This window comes from Trichosurus vulpecula, chromosome 3, assembly GCF_011100635.1.
Source record: "Trichosurus vulpecula isolate mTriVul1 chromosome 3, mTriVul1.pri, whole genome shotgun sequence".
Lineage (NCBI taxonomy): Eukaryota > Metazoa > Chordata > Mammalia > Diprotodontia > Phalangeridae > Trichosurus > Trichosurus vulpecula.
Window position 1 is genome coordinate 165,399,659 of NC_050575.1, and position 22,690 is coordinate 165,422,348.

General features: G+C 40.7%; 2 protein-coding genes across 9 annotated transcripts in view; both read left to right on the plus strand.

Moving 5' to 3' along the window:
- The window catches only part of PRRC2B (proline rich coiled-coil 2B), a 106,273-nt gene extending 99,348 nt beyond the window's left edge, over positions 1-6,925 (plus strand). For 4 of the 8 annotated variants that reach the window (XM_036751747.1, XM_036751749.1, XM_036751748.1 and 1 more), the window contains exons 31-32: positions 120-201; positions 2,087-6,925. In XM_036751747.1, coding sequence (XP_036607642.1) covers positions 120-201; positions 2,087-2,218 — 214 coding nt within the window. In that variant the 3' untranslated portion in view covers positions 2,219-6,925. The remainder of the gene's footprint in view (positions 1-119; positions 202-2,086) is intronic. The other 4 variants (XM_036751751.1, XM_036751753.1, XM_036751754.1 and 1 more) reach the window with 2 other exon arrangements.
- A 1,095-nt stretch (positions 6,926-8,020) lies between these two features.
- Positions 8,021-22,690, plus strand: part of POMT1 (protein O-mannosyltransferase 1) — a 37,119-nt gene continuing 22,449 nt past the window's right edge. Inside the window, exons 1-9 of the mRNA XM_036748944.1 lie at positions 8,021-8,706; positions 10,104-10,251; positions 13,062-13,168; positions 13,940-13,990; positions 14,417-14,563; positions 19,532-19,643; positions 21,035-21,100; positions 21,187-21,280; positions 21,564-21,719. Of these exons, the coding sequence (XP_036604839.1) occupies positions 10,130-10,251; positions 13,062-13,168; positions 13,940-13,990; positions 14,417-14,563; positions 19,532-19,643; positions 21,035-21,100; positions 21,187-21,280; positions 21,564-21,719 (855 nt within the window). The 5' untranslated portion in view covers positions 8,021-8,706; positions 10,104-10,129. The remainder of the gene's footprint in view (positions 8,707-10,103; positions 10,252-13,061; positions 13,169-13,939; positions 13,991-14,416; positions 14,564-19,531; positions 19,644-21,034; positions 21,101-21,186; positions 21,281-21,563; positions 21,720-22,690) is intronic.

Genomic DNA, 22,690 nt, shown 5'->3' on the forward strand with positions numbered 1-22,690 from the left:
GTCCAGATGCCCCTGGCCAAAGAGGACCTTTCTTCATGCTTCCTCCATATACTAGGTTTTTGTTCCATTTTTGTGGTGATACTTTGTGTATTCTCAACCACTCCCTTTGGTTTTTTCAGGCCTAGCTCTGCTAGCCCCAGTGGGAAGCCATCTGGACCAGCAGTTAACATGGGCTCTGTGCAGGGACACTACGTTCAACAGGTAGAAGATGGCTTTCCAGATCTTGTCCTGTACTCTTAGACATTTTTCCAAGTGTCCAAAGAGAGGGGAACATTTCATTCTGTTGAGAATACTCCTTTTTTAAAAGGAGGAATGTGCAGGAGGTTAGAGCATGGGATTGGTAGTCAGGCTGCCTGGCTTCTCTTCCCATCTCTGCCCCCAATCCTTTGGTTGAGCTAATTCTTTTTCTAGGCCTCAGACTCTCCTTTCCTTCTTAGAACAAGGGACGATGCTAAACCCTCTTCTAAGAGTGATGCTATGTAGGAATAATGTTAAAAATATGTAGAGATCTTTTGTATGAAGAGAGGCACTCTAGAAGACTATTAGGTTTCTGTGTTAGCTTTAATGGGGAGAGAGTGAGTGAGTGAGTGAGTGTGTGTGTGTGTGTGTGTGTGTGTGTGTGTGTGTGTGTGTGTGTGTGTGTTAGAAATGGAGATGGGCAAAGACAGGGACTTAAGTGTTGTGTGCTTTAGTTGGCCTTGCTGTAATACTTTGGTTGAGTGAAATCACTGATGGATGCTAAGTCTAGATGGAATTAAGTTTTCCTATTTTGCAAGAACAAGAACATTATTAGTATTATTTTCATCACTGTATTGGGCTGTTACTCTTAAAACATGTAGGACCCAAGAAAGTCCCAGAGAACTTAGCATATGTGGATTTTTATTGATCCCTATGTGGGCAATTCATATGGGCAGCTAGGAGGTGAAGTAGATAGAGCTCTGGACCAGGAGTCAGGAAGACTTACCTTCTTGAGTTCAAATCTGGCTTCAGACACTTACTCACATGTGACCCTGGGCAAGTCACTTTATCCTGTTTATCTGTTTCCTTATCTATAAAATGAGCTGGAGAAGGAAGTGGCAAATCACTCCAGTATCTTTGCTGAGAAAATCCCAAATAGGGACACAAAGAGTCAGAAATGATTGAAACAACAGTAACAAAACTTGGCACTTCACCAAATGTTTTGAAGTGACCTCTTGATTTGAATGGAATTCACTTTCAAAGCTTTTCCCCCAAATAATAACTGTTCTTTGGGAGCAAGGAGAAGACATGGTTGAGGTTAGCTACTATTATATAAGGTTGGCTACTATTTTTAATAGCACTATGTGTAGATATTTAGAATTGTGGAACATTTATTGTGAGGATTCATTGTCTGACCCTTGGCCTGCAGGGATACACTTTATAAACTAGACTGTCATTTCTTGGGTGTATAGCTTGAAGACTAATAGATGTGTTACTGAAAATATCTTAAATGTGACAGGCAGCATGTTAGAGTAAAGAGGGCTGCATTTGAAATCAGAGGATCTGTGTTCAAATCTCTATTCTGCCCATTGGAACACTGGACAAGCTGCTTAATCTTTCTGGGCCTCATTTCCTTCATCTGTAAAATGAGGAAACGTGACTAGATATCCTCTAAGGTCCCTTCCAACCCTCATGTGGATCCTGTGAGTAAGCCTGCTTTTGACAGTTGCTGGGCTATCTCTCGCCTTTCTTCCTCTCCCACCTTAATCAGGAGGTCTCCCTGAAGGTGTTTTGTCACATTTGAGATGCATGTCATGAATTGAAAAGAATCTGTTCAGCTTGGTAAAGCACCAGTTCACCAAGCCTCTTTATTACAGTATTTCTCTCACAAACATACTTAGGTCATCACTACATTCTCTCCCCAGATCACTCTGCTAAAAGTTTTTATAGTAATTGGCCAGTTTCATAAGAATTTTTAAAATTACCTTTGAGTCTAGCACTTCAGCTAAAATATGGATTACTTAGTTCTTTCTTTGCAGCCCTACATCAGGAAGGGGGATGGTGGGAGCTTTGTATCTGATCAGGAGTTCAGCTTTTTAAGCTTATTTTGTTCTCTGTTTGTCCAAAGGCAAAACGAGTGGATGAAAATAAACCCAGCCTGGGAGCTGTGAAATTGCAGGAATCAGCCTCTGCCACACAGATGAAGCGAACTGGAGCAATCAAACCTCAGGCGGTGAAAGTTGAGGAGAGCAAGGCCTAGGAGTGCCTGTTGATGCCTGCCATGCCAGCTCATACACAGCACCGCCGCTGTCCTTACAGAACTGGATGCTTGGAGATCTCGCCAGATCCATCATCCAGCTACTTGACTTTGACTTGACTCAAGTGACATCTTCAGATTTTCCTCCCTTCTTCCCCCTTTTTCTCCCCCCACCCCCTTCTGTTCCAACAACGGATATGACATTGACCTGCTTGCTCTAATAACAAAAGAGGCAAATGATCCCTTCAACCCTGCCCCCGCCCCATCCTTCATTCCCTACCATGACTGTTGAGTGGCTCAAATGGTTTGTGCAGTGCAGGTTCACCTCCCAGTCCCCCCTGCTGTTACACAGCTCATTAAGCAACAGCAGCCTTCTCTTCCCAAATCTTTCTCCAAGCAGAGTGATACCCAGGCACAGGAATATGGTAATAGCAGGGGCATTTTAGTTTGAGGCTTTTCATTTTAAAAGGCAGCTGAGGTTTTTAACGAAGGAAAAAACAAAAAAATAGGCTATATCTGCGTATAGCAAAACATTTATATGTTCCTTCTGCTCCTTCCCATCCATCACTTCTAACCAAAATAGTTTCCTTTAACCTCTCTCCTTCGTTTTATACGTTGCAATGCTACCTTAAGAACTGACTCTAAAACCATTGTTTTCCCCACTTATTTCCCTTGAGATTATTTCCAAAACAAAAAAAAAAGAAGCAGAAGAAAGAAAGAGAGACCTCTCAAGCTTTTGGTAATAAGGCATTCTTGATTCTCGCTAGAAGTGAACTTGTAACTAAGGCATAAGATAGATTGGTGTATTGATTGCATGTTGACTCCTGTCCTGGTTACTGTGGGAAGTTTGTTGCCCAGAGGAACAGGATGACGTTTTCAGCATGAGGGAAGATGCATAGGCCCATCTAAATCTAGTTGAGAGATTGCCTCCCAAGACAGCCAGGGATAAATCATGGATTTGCTAACTCACTGGTGTGTTCCAAACTTCTCTTGCATGAATGAGAAGAACTGACTCATGAGGTTCCTCTGGTAGCTCCATCTAGTTGTTTATCCATCTCGGTGTTGTGTAGGCCAATTCTCTCCATCATCCCTGCCCCTCTGGGCTGATGTATGTGTGCACTTGTTTTATTTTCTAAAGCTCCTTTCTGAACTTTGCCCTTCCCTAAGTGGCCTCTGGTCCTTCTGTTTTTTCCTATCTAATGCAGAATTCGTCACTAAAGAAACAGTGGAAATTGATCTGCATAGCAGTAATGGTGCACAATTTTTTTTTTTGTCTTTTAGCAAAAATGTATGGTCTGCAAGGCATTTTTAAGTCTTTTTCTTCCCTCAGCAAAGCAGACCTAGGCTACTCCTGGATCATATGAAACCTGGACTTTACAGCAGGCGTCTCAAAGATCATCACTATTTTCTCTGGAAAATGGACCATGTCTTAAGTCAACTGAACTCCTCCAGCTAAATGTCTGTGCGAGCTATATTCTTTACAAGGCAAACACAACAAAAAGTTGTGCTTCTGTCACTCACAGGTTAGGGGGAGGAAGTTTCAATCTTTCCCATGCTCTTCTGATAACCAGCCAGCCATCTGCTGATAGGAATGACTACAGCTTGCTATCTATCTACTGGTGGTTCCAAAGAAGACTTTTGTATGAGAAGGGCATTGTAGAGGCGACTGTCAGGTGATCTTGTAAGATTTGGGTCCTCCAAGGTTTCGTAGGGATGCATTAAAGTTATAAGCTAGGTATAACGGATGTTTGTACAGTAGGCACAGCTCTTCATGCTATTTCCCCACATAAGTAATGGCATCTCCTTCTTTGCCCCTCATAGAATGTGGGAAAACACAAATCCTTACAGAACTGTGTTAAATTCCTTGTTATTTTGATGATGGTTATAACTTTATAGTGGAGTGTCAGTATGTCTTGTACTGGGGCAGGGAAATTTGGTTAAGAATCCTTTCTTTTTTTCCACAGCCTTCACCAACCTGCCTCTCTCAGACCTTACTTACACCAGCTTGACTATTTTTCTCTCTCATTCCCAACAGCCTTATCCCAGGAGCCTGTTCTCCAAGGAATGCCCTATTGTTGGATCGACCCAGCATTGGCCTGCCCCATGCATACATCTACTTTTCCTTCTCCTCCCCTATGCCTTGGAGCTTGTGTGAGCATATGAATAGTCTTCTACCTTTATTACTTCTCCCTCTGCTCCCCCAGACCATGGTCATTGCTGAGCTGTCCTTATTCCAAGTCTGTCAGCTCAGGCCACACAAATTTAAGTCTCTACTTGTGTAGTTTAGAGACTCATTTAAATCTGTTCACACCAGATTTAGGTGCACACTACTACTTTTACTTATCAAAAGGGAAAAAAAATTATTCTTCCTTTCATTATCCTATTATACATGACAGTCCTAAATGCTGTTACAGAGATGACTCTGAAAATAAAACATCCCTCAGTTATACAATGCCATCAAAATGATAGTACTTCCTGTTTGAGAAAAGAAAAATCAAGACAACAAGGTCACCTGTTCCCCTATCCTTTTCTCTTTTACTTCCCCAAAACACTAGAATTTATTTATACGTATTTGATGTTGTAGGTCTAGGTGAAAAAAAAAGTAAATGTTTCACTGCTCTATTTATATATAATGTCTGAATTATTCTGTGCAGGAAAGGCCAAGAAATTGCATGTGAATTTCATTGCGTTCACTACCACTGTGTAACTGTTCAGCTGCGGTTTCTTTTCTCCTTTTAAGATACAGATTTAAAATCAGACTTTTTGAGGGACAGTGAGGAGCCTCAAGGCTCCTCTGTCCCTTTGTCTGATGGAAAGCAGTTTTTAGTGCAGAAACATTTTAAGGTGCAATATCCCTCTTCCTGTCGTGTGGTTTTAGAGCAAAAGCTCCAGGTAGTGTGACTTCCAGTCCTGGCAGTTTAAACCTCTGTTCTCCCAATGCGGATATATTCACAGGCTTCTGTGGGGGTTTTATCAGTTCCCTGGAGGGAACAGAGCAGATTACACATTAAAACAAGAGCAAAAAAACCCCTACAGTTCCTTTTAGGTAATAGTGGATTTTAACTTTTCTGGTACTGAGGTGAGGGTTCAGAATTAACTCACTGAATCTTTGCTTAAGAATTGCTTTGGTCTTGGATGCTCGTCAGCTTTGCCCCAGCTGTTGATACCAGTACAGTTTGCAAGAGGAGGAGAGGAAACTGGGTTGCTCCACAAGTGGTCTTAGAAAGCTGCCACTCTATTATCTACCTGAGTAAGCAAAGGTCCAGAGTATATCTATGTAATTGTAATATGTTGTTTATCGAGTGACTAATTGTTTATCAGATACATTAAGTCTAGTTCATTTCTTGTCAGGAATTTTTTTCAAAGTTCAGCATTACTAAACTCTGGCTTTAGGTTTCATCTTAAGGGAAAACACAAAAGATAAAGTTAGTATATGCGCAGATGTACAGACAGAAGGTGTGGTTTCTATTTTCAGAAACTAAAAAGTTTTTCCTCACAACCATTGCAGAGCCACATTTGGGGACATTAGGGTATCACTTAAAATCTGGATATCAATTATGCCCAGCTATGTGTTGGCCTTTCTACACTCCTAGATCTGCCTTCTAGATGTTTACTGCAAATCTTAGACTCTTACTGCAGCCGTGGGACTATATGTAATGAGGCAGTGTGTTACATGTTTGTGCACTTGGTTGTCATACAAATTACGTATGAATGCAGTCGTTGTGTGGCAAGTTTTCCCAGGCACACAACAGGTCCTTATGACCCAGCTACTCCTCACTGCTTGCTGGCTTCCTTCCTTAGTGAGCAGGGGAGCTGGTGCATGTTTGCTTCCCATTCCATACATCTCTTCCCGCCTTTTTTTTTTTTTTTCAACCACAGGGTAAGCTCGGAGACAACACTCTGAAAGCCAGTGGCACTGAAGTTTTCTTTTGTTACGTTTTCTGTTGGAGTGGGAAATGCAAATGTCAGGAAAATGAACCCCCCAACTCATTGGCGTGACCCAAGGACAAGTGGCTTAGTTTGGGATTGTAATAATTCCTTGTGATTCAGAACATTTAGATAAATCTGTGGCGTGTGTGAAAATCTGGCAGTCACCCAGTCAGCTGTCCCTACCGTTGTGGCCAGCGTAAATGGCTACGGTGATTTCCCTGGCTCATCAGAACATCTAACAGCTGCCTCGTTTCCCCTAATTCCCTCACCCATCCTATTATGGTGGCCCTGGAAATGGTAGTAGTGTCTTACGGCCACCTTAGCATGTGGAGGCAGCTGTTAGTGAAAACCCATTTAGGCTCTACGATGACATTCATTGTTTTCAATTGGGGATATTGTACTCCTTAAAGCTTTTAACCTCATGCCCTGTATAGTAAAAGATTTTGTTTGGGCTTTTTTTTTTTGGTTTTTTTTTTTTTTGGCCTTTCCTCTCTTTGTCTTTTCATGTAGACCAGATATTTGAAAGGGCAGACGATGGATAAAAGTGTAATGTGCAACCTGTTTATATATTATTTTTTGGAAACTATTTTAACTTGGATGGGAAACTAGAATCACGGAATCACCAGGCCAGTGGTGGCACTCTCTTGCCCTTTCCCTCCGTTTCAGTACCTATTGTTTCTCCTTTCAAATATGTGATTGTATTAGCTCTTTCCATATGAAAGAATTCTCCTTATTTAAATAAAAAAAATTTTAAAAATAAAGCATATTTGCTTTCTCAAATTTTGTGTAATTTGTTTTGGTACTTTTGCTTGGTGAGACAGATTGACTTGTGTATCTCCTGGATGGCTAATTTATAGATTGTGCATGTTAAGAAATGAGTTCAGGAATCTATTTAAAATCCCAAGAGAAAATCACTTATTTGTTGTTTGGCCAGCTTTTACTTTAAGTACAGTAAAAGAATTTGTACTGCACACTGGGAGGCTGACAGAGAACATGAAATCCTCACTGAGAAAAAAAAGTAGCATCAGGGATAAATTCCTTATCTCATAAATATCCCTAATATGAGAGATCTCACCCAATTTACTGAATTCATTCTGCATTGGTGATGATGTAAAAACATTAGAGCTTTTGATAAAATGTCTATTTCTTACTTTCCCGTCTTGCATGGCCTTTGAATCTGACTCTGGAGCTTTATAGATAAAGGGGGTCAAAATATAAAATCACTCCCCACTCTGTGAAGAGCTGCAATTGTCCTTTGGCTTGCACTCAATGCTCATATCTTGGTCAAACCTTAGTTAGGTAAAAGGTCACCGGGAAAGCAGGGAGGGGTATATACAGGAGAAAGCTCTCTGCAGAGGATGAACGAACAAGGCAGGGGCTACTCACTGAATGCATGCTATTATAAATCGTTAAGTCAGAAACTCGGCTTAAAATATGGATGACAAAAACTTAATACAGTGCCAAGTGCTGGCAAAGGTTCCAGGCAGAGATTCCAAGGTGAGATCAGGCCCCTGCCTACCTGCAAGCAGTTCTGTAAAACTGCCGAGAAAGATGACCGAAGGATGGTTGGAAAACAGATCCAGTAAGAGCAGTGTGAACCCCAAGGGTCTGTCGTCCAAACACTGCTTCCTCCTTGGGCTTGTACAGCTTACTTTCTGTCCAGGTCACGGGAATGCGGGGGAAGTTGGGGGGGGCGGGGTTTGCACAAAGACTTCCAGCTTTGGGGGCGGAGGGTCAGGAAAGCGGCTGTCTGGCTTGTGCGCATGCGCGATGGAGGCCATTCGCTTCTTGCAAGCGCGTTCTCTACTTGGACGAATAGGCGCAGAGTGCGATGCACATGTGACCTGTCGCGTCGCTGCCGTTGGACCGCATCTCAGGCGTAGCTAATCGAGCCTGATTTCAGGGTTTGGTGGATCATCTTGCTGAGGTTCCGAGGTGGAGTTGGCGAGCTATTGCGCGGCCGCGGGAGTCAGCTCCCGAGCTAGGTGGTTTTAACTTTAAATGTCCTCACGGGTGATTTTAAGGCCGGCGCCGTCCTCTACGATCCTCGCCTACTCCTTCGAAGGCCGTAGAATCTCGGGTGGTAGAGGCCGCCGCACCCAGACCCCCTCCCTGACCAGAGAGGGAAACTGAGGCCCAGAGGGGGAAAGCGACTGCACAGAAAGCGAGGCAGAGCGGATGGGACCGTGCGCGGGGGAGGCTCCGCAGAAGTCGGCGGCAGCTGCCGCTCGTCCGGAGCGAAGGCGGGTTCCACCTTTCACCAGCTGGTGACCCCTCGGGCAAGTCTCTTAACTTTTCCGAGCCTCAGTTTCCTCGTCCGTAAGCTCCGAACCTGTGATTTTTTGGCATACATAGGGAACTCCCCGGGGAAGACACACCCTCCACCTACGCAGGGTGGCACCTTCTCTGCAGCTGACGGCCTTGGAGTAGGGAGGGGCTCTTCACTCTGATCACGGCCACGGATCAGAGACTTTGTGGATTCGGATGAGGGAAAAAACCCAAATTATTTCCGCATTTTCGCAACCTCTAACTGAAATTTGGCATTTCCTTCCATTATTAAGGTAGGCATCAAACCCTAAAGTAGCATTAGCAGACCTCTGACTTTGCCACCAACAGAAATCAATATGTTCTGGAGCTCTGGAAATATCTTTTCACTACTTAAGAACCCCTGTTTTAGCGAATTGTCTAACCACTGAGAGATTAAGTGATTTGCCAAGGGGTCGGACAGCTAGTATGTGTCAGAAGCAGGACTTAGAGGTCAGCTCCCTATGCTTCATCTGACCACATCATCTGTAAAATGGGCACCGTATCCTATTGTTTAGGATCAAGTGTATATAAAGTGTTTTTTTTTTTCCTATCCTGTCCCTCTTTATTCAATTTTCTCCTTTTACCCTGTCCCTTTATAAAGTGCTTTTAAAGCAATATATAGAGTACAGCAATCAGCTATTGTGACTTAGTCTAAAGTATCACTTCCATGCATCATCTCACTGGTTACCCTGGCCAAGCTAACAAAGCACAAGCCCTGTAATTCCAAACAGGGAGTGCCTCAATTATTGACCAATGAGGAGTTCACCGAATTGCAACTGTGCAGCCAGCATCATCTCAGTAGAAAGTTGGCTGTGGTAACCTTACACCCATCTACTAAAAGAAATAAAAGTAATAATCTGCAACTTATACTGATGAAATCATGCATTCTTGAAGAATTGGAATATAGACATTCTTATTAATGGCAGATCCAGGATGAGAACTCCAGATTTTCTGACTGTTAGTCTGACTGGCTCAAGGCTGCAGATTCCCCACCCCAGTCTCATGCCTCTTCCATTATAAGATATCTTCCTATCTATCTGACCCTGTCCTTTTCCCCCTTGGTTTGGATCAGTGATTTCATATGTGAGGGTCAATCCCTAGTATGCAAACTTCCTTCAGTTAAATAACATTTATGTAGTGCCTACTCTGTCAGGCATTGTGCTAAATCCTGTAGATAGAAAGCCAAACAGTTCCCACTGTAAAGGAACTTACATTCTCACCATGTGTCCCCATTAATGCAGATGGTAACTCATTTGCCTTAGTTGTCTGGGTCCTTGAGAGGTTAAGGGACACATGGGCTAATATGGCAATACTTGAATACAAGTCTTTCTGACTCCACTGACAGCCCTCTGTCCGTAACAACAGGCTACATCTCAACCTTGTATGGCCCTGTCATTGAAGCATATGGAATTTTAGAGCTAGAAGGTACCTTAGAGACCATCTAGTTGAACCTCCTTATTTTATAGATGAGAAAACTGCTAGAGGGAGGGTGGGACATGCCCAAAGTTATGTGTCTCTACAAAGCTTATTTCATTCGTATTTTTAGTACAGCAGCTGTTTTAACCAAATATGATTCCATTAAAAAGTATTTTCGCCTTTTGATCGTGGCTTCCCATTTGCTGACTGTGGCTTGTTTCTTTCCATTTTACAGGGTGACTCAATCTACTTTCCCACAAGATGGTAGTGTTTTTGAAGTGCCCTGTTCTTATAACTGCAGAGATCAACTTGAATTTAGTGGCTCTGACAGTAGTGGCTTTGTTGAGTCGATTGTGGAGATTGTCCTATCCACGGGCAGTAGTGTAAGCCAACTTCTGCATCTCTCAAATTCCAGAATTTAGCAAAATTAAATTGCATTTGTTTCAGGACTTGATTGTGAAAAAAATGCCTTTTAAAAAAATGTTAAAGAGAAGAAATGATTCTCAGCCAGTTTATATCTTTGAAAGTGAGGATCAGGACTGATTTGTTCATAAGCCAGTATAAACCCTCCAAGTTAGATCTTATCGACACAGAACAATGGTATGTGGAACTTGATATGTTGAAAAAATGTTTTTTATTCTTTCTGGGCATTCTGGTTCTTAAGCCCATAATTGAGAGTATTAAACTCTGAAGGATATCCATTACCTGCTGTTAACCAATAGGGAGAGGGAGAGAGAAAGAGGGAAGGGAGAGAAGAGAGAGAGTGCAAGAACGAGCGAGCATATGTTTGATGGAGCAATCAGAAAATACTGGAGGATGGGATTAATCCAACATAAAATGGGGCTGGCCTTGGGGAGAAGGGTCACCATAATAATAGAAACTAGAGAAAAGGAAGAGTAGCATATAGTAGGTGCTCAATAAATGCTTTTTGAATGAATGAAAGCAAACAAAATGTTCCTGGGTAAGACTCTTTTTCCACCTATACTTAGAACTGTGCTAAATTTTACATATTTTTGTTCTATACTTACAAGATCTAGCTTGTAGAACTACAGTTACTGCCTCAGGAATAAACATTGGTTTATTGGCCTAGGATCTGTATTTTAAAATTTCCTGCTTACCTGAAAGAATGAACAGTTACAAACATAGTAATTCCCTGTAGATAATTTTTTAAAAAGCCACTTCCAAGAAGACAATAATCATAAGTCCTATTGGATGACAGCAGGTGATGGTTATCCTTCAGAGTTTAACATTCTCAGTTATGGGCTGGGAACAGGAATGCCCAGAGAGAAGAAGCAGTCAGATAGGTAGGAGAAGCAAGAGTAGTGTCTTGTATACCTAGAGAAGAGAATATCAACAGGAAGAGGATGGTCTCCAGTATCAGAGGCACCAGAGCAGTCCAGAAGGACAAGGATTAAGAAAAGGCCGTTGGATGCAGCAGTTAAGGATAATTGGTAACTTTGGAGAGAGCGAGTTCAGTTGAATGATGAGGTTGGAAGCCAGAGTGGAGAGAGTTGAGAGAGTGAGAAGAGAGGAATTGGTGGCACATACAGACGGTTTTCTTAAGGAGTTTAGCTGAAAAAGGCAGGAGAGGGGTAGGACTGTAATTATCGAGGATGGTTCAACTAAGGATTTTTTGAAGATAGGACAGACCTGGGCATGTCTTTAGGCAGTAGAGAAGCAGCCAGTAGACCAGGAGTGAGGGAAGATAAGTGAGGGCGTGGGGCTAACAGAGGGAGCAGTCTGCTGGAGGAGACGGGATGGAATGGGATCACTTATGTGGTTAGAGAGATTAGCCTTGGCTAGAAGAAGGGCTACCTCTTTATGTGAGAATCAGAGTAATATGATAATAGGAGGAAAGAAGAGGGAACTCACAGGAAATGGTCTCTTTTTTTCCCCAGTAAAATGGCAGAAGCCATTGAAGGTTGAGGAAGGAAAAAAAGTGTAGAGGAGCCACTGTGGAGAGTGCAATAGTTAGTTGATTAGAGATGTGTAGAAGGATTGCCTAATAATAACGAGGGCCCAGTTGAGGTTATGTAACAAATTTGTAGTGGTCCCAATCAGAACTGCTGTGTGATTTCCTCCACTTTTGTTTAGCAGCACGTGTGTAGGAGCAAAGGCAACAAATGGTAGTGAACCCAAGGCTGGGACTTGGCAGGGCACAGTTGGTGATATGATAAGGACACAAGGGACTCAAGAAAAGAGGACACTGTAGAGCTGAACAAGTTCACTGAGGGGCCAAGATGAGGAAAGGACAGTGGTTAGTGCAAGGGAGATGTCCTGGCCTGGGAGAGAACTGGAGGGTCAAGGGCTCGGACGTTACGGTATAGACAGAGAATAGAGTTTGGTATTAGAAGGCAAAGGGAGAAATGGAAAGTTAAGAGACTGTGATCAGATAAGAGTATTTCAGAAGATATTCCTGAATATGGAGTGGGTGAATTTATGGATAATGGTAAAATAAAAGGTATTCGAGCATCTTTGTGTGTGGCTGAGGGGGAGTAGAGGAATAGATCATGGGAAATGAGTAAGTTGAGGAACTGGGAGGTTAGGGTATTTGAAGGAGTGTCAATATGTATGCTCACATCCTCTTATGAATGAGGATAGGAGTTGGGGAGAAGAGAAACACTGTGAGCCAGGTACTGAGTTCAATGAGAAAGGACGGGGAGTGTCCTGGAGGTCTGTAGACAACAGCTACCAGGATTTTGATTGGGTAGTAAACGCGGATTGTATGGACCTCATAGGAGGTTCTCAAAGGATTCTGGTAGAGGAGAACCCAGGAAGGCCATGAGGAGCAAGGAATGTTCCACTCCTGCACCAGATCCAGAATGTAAAGAGCTTTAAATGCCACACAGGAGTTGTAGTCTGAACTAAATGCAGCAGGGAGCTATTGAAGCTTTTTGAGCAGGGGGGTGTATGGCCAGACTATACTGTAGGAGCATCATTTTGGCAGTTTTGTAGAGGATAGAGACTGGAGGCAGGGAAATCAATTAGGAGGCTGTTTCAGTAATCTAGTCAAAAGATGATCAGGGCCATAACTAGATTAGTTATGGCATAAATGGAATGAAATGGAAGTAAGAGATATTGAGACAGTAGAATCAGCAAAACTTTGCATTGTGTGAATACATTATAGGCATTATTAAGTTCACATCTGAAAATTCTGGTTAGGTGTGATACTATTCTTAATTTTTTTTTCCAGCTTTGATGAAGTCTACTATGGGCAATTTGTGTCACTTTACATGAAGCAGATCTTCTTTGTGGATGGGAGTGGACCACCACTTGGCCACATGTTGCTTGCTTTTGGAGGTAAGCCTTGACAAAACTTTAAAAATATCTGTTGACTAAGAAAATTTTAGTTTTTCTTTCTCAAGTTTTCTCTTAGTAGGGAGGAAATATTCTGTATTTTACTTTCAGTAAAATAAAATGATAACCTCTCATTTGTATAATTTAAACTAGTTAGAAGCTGATAGCTTATGGTCCTTAAGGTTTAGGGTTGAAGGCAGAGTTACAGCTGAGAGTTGGGGTTTATATCCTATAAAATCTTTTCAAGGAACTTCTTGGAATCAATTATAGATCATAAATTTTCACTAGAGAAAACCTGGGCCTACATTTATGGGGCAAATCATGACCTATAATTTACCTCTAGCCTAGTCCACAAAACAAAAAGGTTAAAAAGAAAAGCCAATAAAAGAACATTCTCAGTAGTCCTTAAAGTTTGAACAACTGAATGCTCAGTTAGAAAATGTACAGGAAAAGATAAGGTTGATTTTAGTTTTCATTGCAATTTAGAATATTCTAGAAGAAGAAACCACAAGAGCTTGATTTATTCTTGGACTTGGATGATCAGAGTACATGAGAACATACAGTCTTAAAGTCTGCTGATGTTACCAAGTTGCTAAGACCTTGGATGATAGACAATTCAGGTGAATTAGTTTCCTTATTTGTAAAATGGGAGTAATACCTGAGAAAGTTGTTATGAATTTCAAATAAGAAAATGCATTTAAAGTATTATATAAATTCTAGTTAATATTTTTAATAACAACAAATGTTTATTGATGAATTGGCCTTATATTTTAGGTTATTTGGGAGGATTTGATGGCAACTTTTTATGGAACAGAATTGGAGCAGGTAAAGGTTATTTTTCATTTTAACTCATTCTTTATTAAATGTTCCTTCTTTATTAACTGTTCTTCAAACTAGAATTGAGTGGTAATAACTTTTTAAAAATCAGCAGTGTGGGTTTTTTCCTCAGTGAAATGTTAAATCTGAAGTGTTGAGGGTTATAGAGCTTCTTGAAAAAGCATAGTAAAGGATATTTGGATCCCCATTCATCCTCTCTTTTCTCATGACAAGTGGTTCTATTGTATGATCACTATTAGTTGCAAAACATAGATGACTACTGATTTGTACGTTGCTACCTTAATCCAAAATCATGTAAATTGTTTTTTGGGTATTGCAGATACTTAGCCGTTGTTGCATTTGAAAGCATGCCTGCTATATGCTAAGGTCATCTGTGCTAAAATCTGCGTGCTGATATTTGGTTGTCTTTTCCAGAATACAGTAATAATGTGCCAGTGTGGTCCTTGCGCCTGTTGCCAGCTCTAGCAGGGGCCCTTTGTGTCCCTTTAGCTTACCAGATTGTATTAGAGCTCCACTTTTCCCACTACGCTGCTCTTGGAGCTGCACTTCTGATTCTGATAGGTAAGAACAGTATATTGAGTCATTCTTGGTAGAACATTATCACATTTCCAGAGGGAGTTCGGCAGCTTAAACTAGACATACTGTGGGCAAGTTGAATTTCATTCATTGGTTGTTTGCCCTGTAGCACCATCTACTTGTTTCTAAAATGTTTCATAATAAGCCCAGAGGATGATTTAACCTCAAGAACTTTGCAGAAGAGCTAGTGGTTTCATTTTCCAACTTTTGGGAGTAGGAATTGGTGATTGATGCACTTTACAGTCAACAGTCAGAGGAATCACAGGAGGACTAATACACTAGTTTGATGGTGCCTAAAAGGTGAGCTATAAGGTGCACATAGGAACGTGTGTCAGTTTTGAACAATATTTTTTACATCCATGATGATATCTGACTTACTTAAAATTTCCCCAGAGTAATGAATAAACAAATACTTCTCATAAAGCCTTTCTTTTCTTTGTTTTTTTAAATCATCTCAAGCCTATTCACAAATGAAATGAAGTTGTATTGTTAAAGTCATTCTCCTTAAGCACCTATGTTTGAGGCATTGTGCTTAAGTACTGGGGATACAAAGGAAAACAAAAGGCAGTCCTTGCTCTGAAGGAACTCAGAATCTAATGGGGGAGACAATATGAAAACAACTGTGTACAGTTAAGATCTATACAGGATATGGGGCAGCTAGGTGGCTCAGTGAGTAGAGCACCAGCCCTGGAGTCATGAGGACCTGAGTTCAAATGCGGCCTCAGGCACTTGCCATGCTTACTAGCTGTGTGACCTTGGGCAAGTCACTTAACCCCAATTACCCTGCGCTCCCCCTCCAAAAAAAGAAAGATCTATACAGGATAAATTGGACATAATCTCAGAGGGAAGCCACTAGTATTAAGGGGTATCAGGAAAGCCTTCTTAGAAGGTAGGATTTTAGCTGAGACTTGAAGGAAGTTGGAGAAGCCTGGCCTTGGGGGGCAGCCATTGAAATGCCCTGAGTAGGGGGATGGAGTGTCTTGTATGAGGAACAGCAAGGCAGCCACTGTCATTGGGTCACAGAATACCTGTACAGTATAAGAAGATTGGAAAGGTAAGAGTTCAGGATGTGAAGGACTTTGAATGCCAAACAATGGATTTTATATTTGATCCTGGAGGATATAGGGAGCCACTGGAGTTTAGGAGATTGGGGGGAGGGGGCAGGAAGGGAGTTCTTATGTTCATACCTGTACTTTAGGAAAATCACTTTGACTGCTGAGTGGAAGATAGATGGGAATAGGAAAGAAACCAGCCAGCAGGCTGCTGCAGTAGTCCAAGCATGAGGTGATGTTGGCTTGCGCTAGGGTTGTGGCAGTATCAACCTAGATAGGGAGCCCATACAGTGCGTTACACAAATAGAATTGACAGGACTTGGCGAGACATTGGATGCAGAGCAGAGGAGTAAAAGAGAGTAAGAAGTTGAGGATGATACCTAGGTTTCATGACTGGGAAGATGATGATTCAGTTGACAATAATAAGGAAGTTTGGCAGAGGGGAAGGTTGGGGTGGGGGGAAGATACTGAGTTCAGTTTTGGACATGTTGAGTTTGATTTGTCTACAGGACATCCAGTTCAAGATGTCCAATAGACGGTATTAGAGCATAGGGCTGGATAAGTAGTTCTGGAGAATCATCCGTGTAGAGATGATAATTTTTTCCAGGGAAGCTGATAAAATCACTAAGTGAAATAGTATAGAGGGAGAAGAGAAGAGGGCCGAGACAGCCCTAGAGGACCCCCATCATTTTCAGGCACGGCCTGTACAACAATCCAGCAAAGGAGATCAAGGTCAGTAGAAGGAAAACCAGACTGGAGTAGTGACACAGAACCCTCAAAAGAAGAGAGTATCAAAGAGAAGAGGGAGGCCGCAGTGTCAGAGACTGCAGGGAGGGCAAGAAGGATGAAGACTGAGAAAAAGCCATTAGTTATTTTAAAATAATTTTAATTAAATTTTTTAATTAGTGAAACTCTTTTTGTCCCACACCCGACTGAAAACACAGTTACAGAGTCAAGCAAAACAAATTCTTGCATTTAGTCCTAAGCAAAACAAACCCTCCCTTAATATGCCCTTATTGTCTCTTCTTTCTCCTTCCCTTCTGTTTGCCTGTTGAGTAAAATGTATTTCTGTACCCAGCTCTGTGTGTGTGTCCTTCCCTTGACCAGTTCAGATAATAGTATGGTTCAAGTGTCGTCTAGTCCCCTCACCCCTTTCTCAGTGTTTGAGAGACTCTGTTTATACACCTTGATTATAGAATAAGATAAGATAGTTTTCTTTCTTCTCTCTTTCCCCCTTAGTGTATTCTTCTTTTCCCTTTCCTTCTTTTAAGATCAGCAAAAAATAACAAAACTACTCCCAGCTTCTGTCTAATTAGACTTGCTTTATGATCCCTGATGAAGACCAAGTTCTGAGGGGACACATGTATTATCTCTCCATATTAGAATGTAATCACTTTTTTAAAAGGAATATAATCAGACCTTTTTGTTTCTCTTGATTCATGTGTTTGTATTTCAGAGTTTCTATGTAGCTCTGATCTTTTTCATCAGGAATGCTTGAAAATCCTCTGTTTCATTAAAGATCCATTTTTGCTTTGTAGGATTATACTCAGTTTTGCTGGGGAAGTTATTCTTGGCCTAAGCCTTTGCCTTCTGGAATACCATATTCTAAGCTCTCTGCTCCTTTACGTTCATAACTGCTAAATCATACGTGTTTCTGACTGGGGCTCCCTAGTTCAGTTCTTTCTTTCTTGCTGCTTGCAGTCTTTTTTCTTTGACCTGGAAACTCTGGATTGTGGCTGCAATGTTCCTGGGAGTTTTTATTTTGAGGTTTCTTTTAGGAGGTGGCCAGTAAATTCTGTTTCCATTTTCCTCTCTGGTTTTAAGAGATATAGGCATTTTTCTTTAATGATTGCTTGAAACATGATCCCTAGACTCTTTTTTGGTCATGGCATTCATAGTCCAGTGATTCTTCAATTATATTTCCTCAGTCTGTTTTTACTATGAAGTACCTTATAATTTCTTCTATGTTTTTCAGTCTTTTGATTTTGATTTTTGTTGTTGTCTCGTGGAGTCATTAGTTTCCATTTGGTCATTCTGATTTTCAGGGTATTTGTTGCTTGGACAAGATTTTGTACCTTTGATGCCAAGCTGTTAATTCTCATTCCATTTCTTCCTGGAATAGCTCATATATTTTCCAATTTTTCCTTCTAGTGTTCGCAATTAATTTGCAAAAACATTTTTAAACTCTTGATTCTTCTCTTCTAGGAATTCTAATCGATTTTATGCTCAAGTTATATTTTTCTTTGAGGCTTCACTTATAGATATTTTGTAGTCATTTTCTTCTGGGTTTGTGTCTGAAAACCTGTCACCCTAACAGTTTTTAATGTCAGGTTTCTTTTTTTGTTGTAATTGTTTGCCCATTCCTGACTTTGGACTTTATATTAGGGTCAGGCTTTGTGCAGTTCTGGAGGGAATATCTAAACTGCTCCTGATGCTGCTTTTTTGGGGTTTTAAGTGATGTATCACTGGGATAGCTCAGGCTAGGAATCTGCAAGTTTTCAGTGCTCTCTGGTCTGACCTCTACAAGCTCCTATCCAGGATTTGGGTTTAGTTATTCCTTTATAGGCAGGGCTATAAGATGAAACATGACCCCACTCCATTTCTGGGGTCCAAGCCACATAGCTGCTGCTTGCTTCTGAACTTGCTTTTTTCCCAGTATACAGCCTAGGCAAACAGACTGGTCCTCACCCTGCAAAGTAACCCTTCGGCGCAGGTCTGCTTCTCCATCCACACTGGATTTGTGACTGGAGCCGGATAGTGAACACCACCTTTTACTGTATACAACTTTATATTCTTTTTTTTTTGGAGGGGAGAAGGCAGGGCAAATGGGGTTAAATGACTTGCCCAAGGTCACACAGCTGGTGTGTCAAGTGTTTGAGGCCGGATTTGAACACAGGTCCTCTTGACTCCAGGGCCGGTGCTCTACTCACTGTGCCACCTAGTGCCCCTTGTATACAACTTTAGGCCCCTTTATGTTGGATCTGGAGCCTCTTCTTGCCCTATTGCATACATACCCTTTCCCTATACTGGAATGCTTCCCCTGTGCATGCTCCTGGCCAGACCCTGTCGCCAGCCAGCGTCCGAAGACTTCTCCGGCTCCCTAAGCCTGCACCAACTTGGGCTGGAATAATGACTCACTATAATTGTTCCCTTGGATTTCCCTGTGGGGTTTCAGGCTAGTGTGTGAGATAGAAGAGAGTGAGGAGCTCCCTGTACTTCTTTTTGCCGTTAGATTTGACAATTAAGAGAGCATTGATAACAGAGCAGTTTCAGTTCAACGATGAGGTCAGAAGTCATATTATAGTTTATTAAGAAAAGAGTGAGAGGAAAGGAAATAGAGTTATCCATTGTAGACGCATTTCTAGAGGAGTTAACTACGAAAGGGAGGAAAGAAATGAAATGATAGGGATAGGTGAGATGTGGACAAGTTTGTAGGCAGTAGCCTGTAGACGAGGAATGATTGAAGATGAGTGAGAGAGGGGATCTGCTCTGAGCATTCTGCTGGAGGAGACAAAATGGAATGGGATCCCTTGTGTAGGTTGGGGGTTTGCCTTGAGTCAGGAAGGAGGATTACCTCTTCATGTGAGATGGGTCAAGGCAGAGAGTGGCAGAAGGCTTCTGAGTGATGTGGGATGAGGAAGAAGGGAGAAAGAAAGGAGCTATAGGCTAATTGCTTCAATTTTGTCAGGGAAATGGGAGACGGTTTTCTCAGCTGAGAGGGTAGGGGATGGAAGAGGCCTAGAAAGTCTGAGAAGGAATAAAAGGTTTTGGAAAAGCCACTTTGGTGAGTGGGACAGTGAGACAATTCAGAAAGTATAAAAGAATCCCAGATGTTTTGGGTTCATTTCCATAAATTTGGTCGTGGTTCATTTTTGTTTCTTTTTTTTTCTCCTTATAACAGAGAATTCTTTAATTACTCAGTCTAGGCTGATGCTGTTGGAGTCATTGTTAATTTTTTTTAATCTCCTTGCTGTATTGTCCTACCTGAAGTTCTCTAATTCCCAAAAATGCAGGTAAGGTTACTCTGATGAATCCTTTAATAGAAATTATCCGTATGTTGCTTTTTCCAGTTGAACTTTAGTATCTTGTATTTGAGAGCATGCTTGCTAAATTGATACTAGTTTTCAGATTGTATTAGGTGATGTTTATAGGCATATTTTATCTTTCATTTAGAATGCTTATATTATTCACACCTTCTAAACTTGGCCCCTGTGGTAACCATATTGTACATTGCATGTTTATATGCGTGTGTTTGTGCGTATTCCTATATCATATATACACGTACACACAGTCCCTAAAATCTTAGTGCAGCTTTAAGCATTAATATATTCAGAAGTATAAATGTTGCAAACTTACAAAAAACATAATTTGAAAGTTTGATTATTTAAATTTTTTATACTTAATTTTCTGCTTTTCAAATAATTAGTTTTTTAAATTTTAACAAGATGGAGCACCCTGTCCTTACACATGGCACGTCTGACAGTTTCTGGATGACATTTTCTCAGAAGGTGCATCAGTAGAGAAGATTCTCTTGCTTTACCTCATCAGTCACCTGATCTCTCTCCATGACACTTTTTCTTGTGGAGTAATGTTAAAACTGTCATGTATTCATCAAAACCTTGTTCTTCAGTGATTACAAGCCTTTTATTCACTGAGCAGCACTTTAAAGATTTTACAAAGTCTAAAATTGACTAGTGCAGTGTTTATCACAAAATGGTAGTTATATTGAATTTTAATTAGAAACATCAATATTTTAAAATTTAAATAATTTGCATTTCAGATCTTGGGTGTTTTTTTTTGTAAGTTTGTACTATTTATCTTCTAAAGTTATTAAAGCTTTAAAATACACTAAGACTTTTAGAAGAGACAGCTAGGTGGTACAGTGGATAGAACTCTGGGCCTGGAGTCAAGAAGATCTGAGTTCACATTTGATCTCAAACACTCACTAGCTGTGTAACCCTGGACGAGTCATTTAACCTCTCTTTCCCTCAAGCCAGTAGAGCAGGAAAGGCAAACCACTCCAGTATCTTTGCCAAGAAAACCCCATACAGGGTCACAAAGAGTCAGGCATGGCTGAAGACTTTTGGGACACCCTGTATCATGTTTTTACTCTAGTTGTTATTTTAAACCTAGCTCAAACATTTAACTTTATAAATAGCCCTTCACTTTAAGAATTTATTCTGCTTCCTCTATAACGTGTACTCAACTGGGGAAATTCAGCACAGGGAGCAATCCTTCCAGTTTGGGTATAGAGACTATTATAAAGTGTTTGTTGTAACTGGTTGTTAATTTGTACCCACATAATCCAGAGAAATTACCCTCTGTGTCATCCTTGATCTTTATGTAACTTTGACAATCATACAATAATGAGGACTGTTTTTATGTTTTTATCCTCTCATCCTAGCTCATTCTCTGTGAGCTGGTGGGTTTGGCTAATTCTCACTGGAGTTTCTTGTTCTTGTGCAGTTGGGTAAGTTCATTTCTTTTATTTGGATTTGCCTCCCCCCCACTTTGCTTCTTATATCCCAGTTTTATTTCTTTATGGTGTATTTTCAGGATAAAATATATGGGCCTTTTCACTTATATACTGCTACTTACTATTGCTTCAGTTCATGCCTGGCACTTGATTGGAGACCAAGCTTTATCAAATGTACGTACTGAAATCTATCGGTTATCAGATTTATTGGCTAGACAGCATAGTTTCAGATAAAGTATCACAAAAATATATCAGTTCTCTGATGTGAATGAATGTGGTTTGTTGGTTGCTCATTGCACCTTACCAGTTTATTTAACAAGAAAAAAATAGGTCATTAAAGTTCGTGCATTTTATATTTCTCAAGTGGGGATACATTAATAGATATAAAGGAAATTTAAAGTTCGGAGTTTATCTTTGACAAGAAGAAGTAATCATGTGTTTTTAAATATTCTGACAGGCTCGTGTATTCTGTCATTTGCTAGCCAGAGGAGTGGCCTTGTTGGTCATACCAATAGTTATGTATTTATCTTTTTTCTACATCCATCTGATGGTACTATACCGCTCTGGACCTCATGATCAAATTATGTCTAGTGCTTTCCAAGCCAGCTTGGAGGTAAGAAGTAGAAATAAGGAATGGCATCATTAAAACAGCAACCTAGAATTTTGTCCTGTGGAACCATCATTAAACAATAGTAGCTAACGTTTACATAGCACTGTAAGATTTGCAAAGTGCTTTACGTAAATTTTATTTTACTGAATGAGAATTTGATGGAAAAATTAATATAATATTAAAAATCCATTCCATTTGTTTTTCATTTTTTTTTTTACCTTTTTCATCTCTTTCATCATGATCAGGAAATCTGTTTTGTGTAACTTTTCTATCTCTGGTATTGTCCTCCTTCTTAACTCTCTCCCTATTTGCTTCCTGTTGAGCTTGATATGATTTCTATATTAAACTGTTTGGGGGAGGGGGGAATGTTCAACCCTCTTTTATTTGTTTCAACTAAGATTGTTTTTTTTAAATTATGTTCAGTTCCAAATTCTGTCCCTCCCTTCATTCCCTCCCTCATCTTCCCTCTTAATATCTTTTTAAAACGATAAAGTTCTTAACCAGTTCCTAGGTTTCTCTGGACCCTTTTGTTTGTATTTCAGAGTAACTACTCAGCTGTGGGCTTTGTATCAAAAATGTTTGAAAGTCCCCTATTGCATTAAAGGTCCACACCCCACCCCCACCATCACCCCCATAGGAGTATAGTCAGCTTTGCAGAATAAATTGATTTTGATGGTAAGCCTTTTGGAATATTGTATTACAACGATCTCCTCTTATTTTTAGTGGAAGCTGCCAAGTCTTTTGTGATCATGGCTGTGGTTTCTTGGTACTTGAGCTGCTTTTTGCTAGTTGTTGGCAGTATTTTTTTCTCTAACATGGAAACTCTGGGTTTTGGCTGTGACATTCCTGGGATTTTTCTTTTGGGGTTTTTCTTAGGGAAAGATCGGTGGATTATTTCTATTTTCACATTGCGTTCTGATTCTAATAGATCTAGGCAGTTTTTATTTATGATTTCTTGAGCTATCATGTCCAGG